Raw genomic sequence first — 10,090 nt, forward strand, 5'->3', positions numbered from 1 at the left:
TTTTTTCTTCTTTTTTTTTTTTTTATTTGTTCCCATTTCTCAATCTTCAAATCCTTCTGCCTCACCCTTTAGCCCGCAAACAACTCATACATAGTAGTATTCTCAATGCTTATGCAAAGTGCAGACCGTACAACCTACAAGCGCAAACATCGTCAAGTCCGGCAGTCGTGTAACGCTTGTAGTCTGCAGAAAATACGATGCGGTAAACAGCACCCGATATGCCACCGGTGCGCGAAGAAGGGGCTGTGCTGCCAGTACAGCATGTCTATGCGTACAGGTGAGCGTCAACGACTAGCCGAATTGTACGACATGCCGGGGAGTAGCACAGGAACGTTGTCATCATTCGCAGCTCCTCAGCTAGTGTCACTATCGCTCAGCACGACGGAGGATCCCTCCACCGAAAGCCCGACGAATCGCTCTCAAGCCTCGTTTGACGACGTCAGGAACTGGAGCTGGCTGATTGACACAGCATCTATGTATTTACTGGAGCCTAGCCTGGAGCTTGCAACAAGCGAAGATCCTTCGACTAATAGCATAGTGTTAAGTTCGCCTAGCAATCAGAACACGCCGTCCTCTCCGCAGTATTATCCGAGACAGCCTGATGGGAACTCCGATATCCCATGTGCGGGAGATACTCGACCCACCGAAGATGTAGGCAACAGTATCCAGGACGCCAGCCCACGGCCGCAAGTGAAGGGCGACGCCCTTAATCCCGATAGAACACGCCGTGTATATGACTGCGCCACTGAGGCTCTGAGCCTCTTAGAAAACCTCCACACGTCAGCGAGCGGCTGTCTAACGGTTGTACAACGCCCACCTCATCTCGTCGCTATCGAGGGAGACTGCAAATCCGGGCAGAAAGATATAGGCGATATACTGTCTGAAAACAGAGAGGCACTCGCCAGACTTAACAGCCTACTAGGCTGTCCATGCTCTAGAAGGCAAAACATACTTCTTTTGACGTACCTGGTGATTGCTAAAATCGCGGACTCGTACCGCCTGATCCTCGGGATCAGCGACAGCGCCGAGCCTGCAGCAAAGCATTCCACTATGGAACAGTCACCTAAGATAACTTTGACGACTGTCTCGTGTATCGGCAGCTACCCCTTGGACGATAACAGCCAGAAGATTCTCAGCGCGCACCTGGTCCTAAGGCAGGTTAGAGATCAAGTTCAGCCTCTACTGAAAAGGATACGTCCCGGCCACGGCCATGTTCCCGACTCACTACCACCTACATACAGTCAGTGGTACCCATCGCCTTTGAAGCCTCTCCAGTCGACGTTACCAGTTCATCACCACTCTCACGTTACGGGCATAATCAACCAAGTGTATGCCGACGCTAGTAGTATCAAAACTGGGTGCTGACACTGTTGCCCTATATCTAAGTAGGGTCATGACGCCTCCAGGTCCTGCGCCCTCGTCGCGGATGAAAAAGCCCGTCGTTCACGGTTGTTAGCAGTATTCTCCTCAACAGGAGGCAGGGAATCGGAGCGAAACTTGTAACCACCCGATATTATGTCACGAGAGCCCGCCTTTTCGCTCAAGCTTGCCCTTTTACGCAGCGTTAGCCACTTCAGTTTCGTTCATTAGCTACCTTAATGTTTAGTAATATGGAGCTCGTTCGTTCTCAATACTATAGCGATTGGGGTGGTGTGGTGGTAGGGTGGACAAGCCAGAAGGTCATATGCCCTCATACGCCAGTCACTTATTAGTAGAATTCATCGGCAATACGAAGTATAGTAGAAATAAACCTACCGTGCCGTTATATATAACGCTGGTCCATTGTAATAGGGTAGCTGGACGAGTCTAGGAGCTAATATCTTCTTTTCCTTCTCAATCTTCTTTTTCCTGAAGTGGCTTTCTGTCCTTTCACTTACTTCCTTTTATTCCTATCTTCTGCCCCCCCCCTCCCTTTTTCTTTTTCGTTTATTGCGAGGAATCCCTTACAATGGCCACAGGCACAGGTTCCAGTCGGGCTTGATCCCAGTATAGATGCTACGCAGTGGTGTTTCCTAGAACAGGCTTCCCTTATACTATTGACCTACTAATCAGATGCAACCCTGTAGACCTAAAATGATTGCTATCATCTGCTGGTTCTCACGTGCTCGACATCAAGGTCCTTAAGCGCCACGGTGAGCCCCTCTTATTCCTGCAGTTCTGCAGTATATATATCCTGTCCCAGCCGCTTACCTTGCGACCTAGGTAGACGGCTGCTCTACTGTCACTATTACATACGTAGCAATCGATTACAGTATGCCCAAGCAGGCAGCTCCTGACTTTAGACACCCATCTGAAAGCGTCTCAGACGCGCAGGAACACCAGGAACACCTGCCAGCCAGCCCTCAGACCGGCTCACCCAACGCAGTAACGATGCCCAAGGACGACGCTAATACAGGCGAGGCCTTACGGCTACTGCTCCCGCGGTATCGGCCGGAGGGGGCCAGCAGCGGGTTGTGCCCTCAAAGCGAGGCCTCGCCGCTCGCAACATCCCCGAACGCTTGGTGCGGCCCGCGACAGCCGCACCTGAACGCCAAGCAGCGGCGCGCAGCAAAGCGACGGGCTCGTTTCCACGTGCCACACGGGCGAACATCTCTAATAGAGGAAGAAGCTAGGGCCTGCGACGACCTGGCGCCGCCCCTTAGGGAAAGATTCTCAGACCCGGTTGAGATACATCGAAGTCTATCGGCTATCCCCGTCCATCCTCCCCCAACCCATCTCCTCAAACCCCGCCCGCACACCGCATACGACCCGTTGATCTGCGACTTCATATCCCTCCTGAAGAGTAAGAATGTCAGCTGTGCGCTCTGCGCCTTCTATAAGCGGGGACGGATAGCAGAGACGCATAAGCTGAAGAGGTGCTCACATCAGGCGGAATCATCGGAAGCCCAGGGCTGGTTAACAATGTTCCGGTCGTACCGTGCCCGCGGCGGCGGCAAGGGGGCGCGGTGCCACGCCTGTCGGTTCCCGCTAACGCTCTGTTGGCGGACGGTCTACCGGGAACAAATGGACGAGTGGTACGGCAATGAGCAAGAGGCGCTGGAGAGGGAGGATATACTATGTAAGGAGGTACAATGCGTATGGGTAAAGGCCGTGCAGCGGTTTGTTACAGCATGCATGATCGTAGAAGGCATTGGTGCTGGTACCGGCGTGAGCACCCTGGGTGCAATGGTCCTGGAGGTGATGGGCTGGTCGGACTGGTCGGGTCTGTTGTCGAACGGGCCCGAGCATATACGTGGATGGCTAGAGGAGATGGATGAAGTGGATGGGCTCTGGTGCCCGCGACTCCTACGGCTGTTCTGGCTCCTAGCCCACTGCTGAATAAGGTAGTATAGTCAACTACTGAAATCAAGTTGGAATTCTTGTTTCCTTCGGTCTTCCTCTTCCCTTTTTTCTCTTTTTTCCCTTTCTTCCTTTTCTTTTTCTTTTCTTTTCTTTTTCATCTGCCCTCTTCCTTCCTCCCTCAGCGATTCTTTCCCATACACGCGGGAGCCATGTGAGAATGCCCCCTATCAGTCAACAGCAACGTGGAAATTTAACTTGAGCCTGACTAATCGGGAAGTCACCTAGCAGCATCTCGGCAAGCAGGAGCGAAAGTGGAGAGAAAGGCACTATATAACTAACTACAACTGCCTGCCCTTACCTGCGTACTTGCCTGAAACACCTACTTAAACACCAGGCTAAATCCACACTCACACTCACACACTCCCACATCTGATGCCTTTGTATTAGCGTGGAGCTAGCTAATGAGCTGGAGCAAATCAGAAACCTACTATTGTGCATCTCCTACTACTGCCTTATAAGGCCTATTAATATCTTGCGAACAGTATTGAGTACCTACCTGCAAGGTACCTCAGGCAAGCACCTACTGACCTAAAACATCACCCTCTTAATTCTCATGCTAAAACTGTTGACTGCTTAGTTTACCCTCCCTGAAGCGGACCTGCCTCAAACACGAGATATTCAATGCTTACCTGTCAACAACGCAAGAGATCAGGAAACTACCTAGTACCAAGAAATACCTCCTCACCTCCCCATCGCCCAACCCTACAGGAGCGAGCGTTCCGACCAGGAGGAGCAGCAGGAACGAGCGCGACACGCTTCACATCAGCAATCTACCCCTCCTAACCAGCATGGACAGGCTCCCCGCGGAGATCGTCGACCTCATCTTCCGGAACATCGCTAGCCCTGGAACCGGCCTGCGTCACATCGCCCCGTTCCTCCGATGTGGTCGACGATGGTTCGAACACGCCGTCCCCTTCGTCTGGAAGAGAGTGTGCCTCCTGGCCATTACACAAGAGTGTATAGACAATAAGAGGAGGGCCCTGTAACCGTCACAAATCGAGACACTCACCGGCTGGGACGGACGGAAGTGCGGCTGCGGCCTTTGCCAGGCGAACGACCCACCAAACTCACAACCTCGCCAATACCTCCTTCCCCATGTGGACCTCACCTCGATCTACCGACTCCCATTCCCAAGGCTGAGGCAGATACAGCACATGAGGTTCAATGACCCAACGTTACCCGAAATGATCGAAAGACTCCACACAGCAGATGGCAACACCATCACGAGACTGGAAGTCAGCCAGTGGCATGTCGAGTCCGCCCTCCCGGACTTCGTATCATTGCTGACGAATCTCTCCCAACTCCGCGTCGACCATCTGGCATACCATCACGACGAAGTCTCAGTTGTGCAGCCAGCGTGGGACAAGCTGACGTCCGCCAGCATGTTCCGAAACCTGACGTACGGATGTGACGAGTCTGCGATAATCATACACGCCCTGTCCGACTGCCCAGAGCTGAGCAGGCTGCGCATTACTATAGAGCCGGCCATCTCGAGCCTTCTGAGTCCCCTACCCCCAAACCACGCGGATTGGTACAAGCGCCGAGGTCAACCCTTCAGATCTCTCACCAAGCTCGACATCAGACCAATGAGAGAGTGCACCTCCCTGTATCAAGAGCTCGCAACCATGTCAGCCCTGAACTCGCTCACCGTACGGTTCAGGCCAGCCAGCATCTCGCCCGCAATCCTCACGTACCTGTCGAGAATGACGCAGCTGCAGGAGCTCCGCCTGATTGGAACGTCTCGCGGTGGACGGATGGGGCTCTGGAGCCGTGGGACGTTCCCCCCCAACAACGCTTCGGATGCGATCAGAGAGGGATGAGCCAACTCAAGACGTTCCAACTCAGCCTCCCCGGCGTCTACTCCCTCACGCCCGGCCAGGGAAGCCGCCAGCACATGTTGGAGTCGATTGCACGCAACAACCAAGAGATAGAGGAGCTGGTTCTCGACGCGAGCCTGCGGCTGCCAGCAGCATCTTCTTCCTGGCGGCCCCCACCACCAAACTCGACACGCCACGACACCGGGAAATCAATGAAGATAACCCTCCACTCCATCAGCATTCCAAGGGAAGGAGAGCCTGGGCCGGTCGATGAGGGCGTAGCGGAGGTCGTCAAGCAGCTCCACACTATATTCCCAAAGCTGCGGTCCCTGTTCACCTCCGCGGACGAAATGGAACACTGTGCGAACCGTAACGGTCCGTTGCGAGGGTCGGGTGGGTTAATCAAGCCATCTTCGTCGCTTGCGGTCTAGGCGGTCTCCCGAATTGCGCATATGGACCTGCTGTTCTCAAAAGACCGACCGATCTCAGTCGAATCGAAACCGTCCCGCAATGGAACGCAGGCATCCACGTTGCATCAGATCCCTTGTCGGATCGTCCGCCCGGCCGCCCGCCCGCCCTGTGACGAGCGAGAGAACATACCCGCAATCGAGAGGGGAGTATTCGTGTCCGAAGAGGAGAAGGAGCGACCGCAGTTCGCGACGTAGGCACTAGGTAGGGAGGGCTTGGGGCACGTCTAGGGAAGTGGAGGATCAGGGCATCGCCTGCATATAGGGCAAGGGTATCATAGCGGCCCAACCGAACTTCATAACACCTAATAAGCCTTGGACCTGTACATCTCAATCCACGGCGATGTGCGCAAGATTTCATTCACTCATCGTGACAAGTAGTAGGTAAACGCCTGTGCTATCAAGTCGAACCGAAAGGCCTGTTTAAATTTGAAGGCCTTGACAGCTAAGCCAGCCAGCCTACGAATACAAGCGACCGATATAGGTACACCAGCCAGCAAAGGAGCTCTGAGGAAATCGGCTGCTCTACCTCATCTGACGCGCGGTATAGAGACAGCACCAAACAGCCAGAAGAAGGCCCCAGCCCCTGGGAGCGGAAGAGAGGAGAGGAGAGGAGAGGAGGGGGGCTATCAAAGCCAAAGCCGGCTATTAGAAGTGCTCATTCGACTTGGCCCATGACCGCACCCCTTACCATCTCAACGACTGCATACCAACTTTGCAATAGCTAACACCACTAGCCCAGGCCAGACAAGAAAATGGCTTGAGATCAGAATGGAGAGTTAAGGTAGCCTTATAAGAGCAGATGAGGGGCGATCACCCGGGGGCGTAGGCTCAAACCAGCAACCCTAAGCATAGCGCACACACACGCACACCCTTCTTCCAAGGGATGTCTTCCAAAGCCTCTCAGCAGCACCCGCCACGCCTTCTTTATAGAGGTTGGTTCTTTGATATGACACTGCCAGCTGTCTATTCTCAGAGCCGAAGGGGGCGGGAGGCTCGGCAAATCGCTATTCGGAGAAAGTCATGCGGTTTTTCGCCGCAGCTAACCAGACGCCAATTAAACAGCCTGGAAGAAGCATCCTTGCCGGACCGCGACATCGCAAGTCTCTCATTAGAGACACCTAGAGGCGTCTTGACCAAGGCATTGATCTAAGGTATCTAGCGTTTAACCTAACACCGCTGGGATCTGAACAATACCTTAGTAATGGACCTCAACTTTCAGCATAAGCGAGGCTTTCTACAGCATGACGTTGGACTAGGACGTGCGTATTACTCAATGCCCTATAGTAGGATGGAACCCTTTATTTTCCTTATACCTTTTTTGCTTTTTTCTCTCTTTCTTTTTCTCATCTTTTTGGGTTTTCTTTTCTTTTTCTTCTTCTTTTTTCTTTCTTTTTTTCTTTTGGTTTGTTCCCCCCCCCGATATCTTCCTCCTACTGTAATCATCCTTCTTTGGAGTTCTTTCTTGTAGCTGCTGATATAGTCCTTACGACACCGTCCGGTTAGGCAGGTACATGATACTCGATTTGCAGTTTTCCTGCGTTCTTCACAGACCGAGCCTGATTCTAAATGCTTGCTTAACAGATTAAACCCCCCAACCCCTATCATCATTGTGAAGGATCCTGGGCGAAGCAGCTCATAACTCTAAAGACCACTAGTAGTGATTTCTAAAAACCAGATACTCTAAACCTGGCTCTGTAGATATGGTCCGGCCTCCCTGGCTAGGACGTCAGTTACATATAACCATGAGATGTGCCTAGCCTAGACGTCCATGTCGCATTTCAAGGTAGCGTCGAGCCCCGCGGCCGCCCCTTGCCCATAGCTTAACAGCCATGGAGTATGTTATATGGTCCTCTCGTCCCTTGAAGAGCCTCAGAGCCTTAGATCCTCACTTGTGGAAATTCAACTAACGACGTAGAGATAGCTAACCTGAGCCGGGCGCGGGTTAGGCAGTTAGGGTCATCATGGTTAGGTCGTTCGGGTTATGGTATATGTCCCTATCGTCTTAAAGATTGTGGCTACCAACTAAGCGGTGTAGGGTCAAGTATACAACCCTATGATCACTATTTACACATGTTGCTGATTTCTCTCAGCTTAAGTCTAGGTAATCCTCGGCCCAGACGAGGAATCCCGCATTGGGTTGATGCTTATATAAGCATGCATTGCATGTAATCATCGCTCGAGTCCCATCTCGCTCATGCCCACCCTCACAGCACGCTGCAGTACCTAGATATGCACTCTTTTTTTTTTCACACTTTGGTTTGTGTGAGGTACCTGTTAACATAAGGTACAACTAGTTAGTGTAGGAAATCATAAGGCCTGTATCCAAGGTAGCTGCTGCCTGTAGGTACGCATTCTGTGTGCACGTTCTAATGAGGGCGCGCAACAGGGGCGAGTGAGACCAGCCTGCCGGCTGTTAGCCTGGGCAGCCTAGACGAGCTCGCCCGATCGTCAATAGAACACCAGGCTTCACACCAAGCAGACCAGTCCATATAACGGGGAAGCCGAATAATCATTCAGGATCTCCCGCCAGTAAGATTCAAGGAGTCTGCCGAACAAGCACGCAGGTCTTTTATAACCTAATCTAAAAGCAGGTATCATGCCTTTTCTGTACTCAGCCGGCCGGATACTGTAGTGGACGAACACCCTCCATGCCAGTCGCAGCTGAAACAATGCAGGAGAGTCACCAGGTGCTGCATGGCTCAGTGGTATAATGTATCTAGCCTCACAGAGAGCTAGCTCCCTCCGCCACCTGGTGGGTATACAAGAGCACCTGCAGCAGCACATGTGTGTTTTCCAGCTCGTAGGCGACGAATTAATCCATAAAGGGTGATATCTATAAAGCAAAGTAGTTAACCCCGGCGCCCCTCCTTGTTCGCCGCGGCTGCTGCGACCCTATCTCCAAGCCGCCCATATGCCAAATGTGTAAGCCATAGATAAAAAAGTATACAAGCCGGGAGCACGACAGCTCGCCTTCTGGAATCAAAAGCAGCCGCCCCACACAACCAACGCCATTCCCGCCGCCCCCTCCCGGAACCTCGCACTCCTCTCCTCGGCGGCCTCGGGCGGCTCCTTGTACCATGGTGCTAGGTCCTGCACCTTTATTAACCCCTCTAAGCTTCGGAACAGGCCGAGAACCCTCCGCCTCCTCCTGCGGTCCCTCAGAAACGCTTCTGTCACTGATCTATCGCTTTCAACGAGGAAAACCCCCGCAGCCCTTTCAACCATGTTCGTGCAGATGTCTTCGCCGTCGGGGCGGTGGCGCTTAGCCCCGACCCGCAAGACGAAGTCTCGCGACAGCTTCGCTTCGTAGTGCGTGTGTAGGGCCATCGTCTGTCGCGTGACAATGTGCCACGAGTGCGCGATGGCCTCTTGCATAAGCCTATCGTCCGCATGCCCTCTCGAGAACACGTCAAAAGACGAGGTGTAGTCGTTAAAGTAGGCCTGGTGCTCAGCGTCGCCCCAAATCCTGTTCGTGGCTTTGGCGTCCAGCCAAGCCGTCTGCCTTGCCTGGAGGAGCCCAATAAAGACCTCCTTGAGCAGGATGAGCATCGCCCGATTAAGCAGCCTGTCAGACAGAATGATTGCCTCCGCTACCGAGGACAGTGTCATGCGCGAGGCGATAGACATCAGGCCCTGCCCGCTTGGCTTCCCGTTAGCCCATGCGGCAAAATACCAGTGGTGGACGAAGGACAAGTAGGCATATACGCACTCAGGCCGGACGTCGTCGTCGTCGCTAAAGTCTACAGACCTGTCGAAGCCCTCCCTGTAGAATCCCATTATGCAGCCTTGAAAGTACGACGAACACTCGACGATGATGTCGCGGTGGACGAGGAACGTTGTAGAGTGGCACCGTATTATGATTAGCTGCGTTGTGTCCCTGTAGGAAATGTTAGCGAAACCGCCCAGCCTGCTGCTACACCTTAGCCTACTCCCATGCTGATGAGGAGGCGGCGTTCCCGATACGTAGTCTCTAACCTGCTCTTCTGGGCTGCCGCGCCCTTTGCGAAGTCGTATAGTAGCCGCACCATATCGCCTTAGGGGAACAGCACAACAGAATAGGTGTGCGTGCGTGTATGTGGTGTGTGTGTGTGAAGAGAGAGAGAGAGAGAGAGATGGCCTAGGTGACGGCCGGCGGTAAGGTACCTAAGGTATGTTGAGGTTGTATAGTGTAAGGTGCCTTAGCGGTCGCTTGATGTGGTGGTGTTTAGTGTTACTGAGGTGGACAGTGCAGTTGGGTGGGAATAAGCGGCTCTGACCACCTGCGGGCTGGTGGAAGGTGGGCTTTGGTGCATTAGAAGGAACCTAAGGGTCATGGGATTGCAGAAGATGAATGTGAAGTTGGGAGGGCGGGAAGGGTAATTGCGAGGAGGCGTCACCTTCCCGACGGGAGAGTTGCATCCACTGGCTCTAACCAACGCCGAGATAAAACCACAACTGCAAAGACGACGCCGGCGGGAAGGC

At 53.2% G+C, this 10,090-nt stretch overlaps 3 protein-coding genes across 3 annotated transcripts; 2 read left to right on the forward strand and 1 right to left on the reverse strand.

The window, feature by feature from the left end:
• Positions 1-1,050: 1,050 nt before the first annotated feature.
• On the forward strand, positions 1,051-1,456 carry CGCA056_v015102 (uncharacterized protein; the record flags this gene model as incomplete). Its single annotated transcript, XM_037330343.1, has 2 exons — positions 1,051-1,328; positions 1,387-1,456. The coding sequence occupies 2 exons, from the start codon at positions 1,051-1,053 to the stop codon at positions 1,454-1,456; spliced, it is 348 nt and encodes a 115-aa protein (XP_037171264.1).
• Positions 1,457-4,526: 3,070 nt separating this feature from the next.
• CGCA056_v015103 (uncharacterized protein) lies at positions 4,527-5,162 on the forward strand (the record flags this gene model as incomplete). The annotated part of the gene is made up of 1 exon (XM_037330344.1): positions 4,527-5,162. One exon carries the CDS (start codon positions 4,527-4,529, stop codon positions 5,160-5,162), a length of 636 nt encoding a protein of 211 aa, XP_037171265.1.
• Positions 5,163-8,608: 3,446 nt separating this feature from the next.
• Positions 8,609-9,657, reverse strand: CGCA056_v015104 (uncharacterized protein; the record flags this gene model as incomplete). Its single annotated transcript, XM_037330345.1, has 2 exons — positions 8,609-9,506; positions 9,605-9,657. The coding sequence occupies 2 exons, from the start codon at positions 9,655-9,657 to the stop codon at positions 8,609-8,611; spliced, it is 951 nt and encodes a 316-aa protein (XP_037171266.1).
• Positions 9,658-10,090: the final 433 nt, after the last annotated feature.

Source organism: Colletotrichum aenigma, assembly GCF_013390185.1.
Source record: "Colletotrichum aenigma strain Cg56 chromosome Unknown KSG_Cg56_contig31, whole genome shotgun sequence".
Classification (NCBI taxonomy): Eukaryota; Fungi; Ascomycota; class Sordariomycetes; order Glomerellales; family Glomerellaceae; genus Colletotrichum; species Colletotrichum aenigma.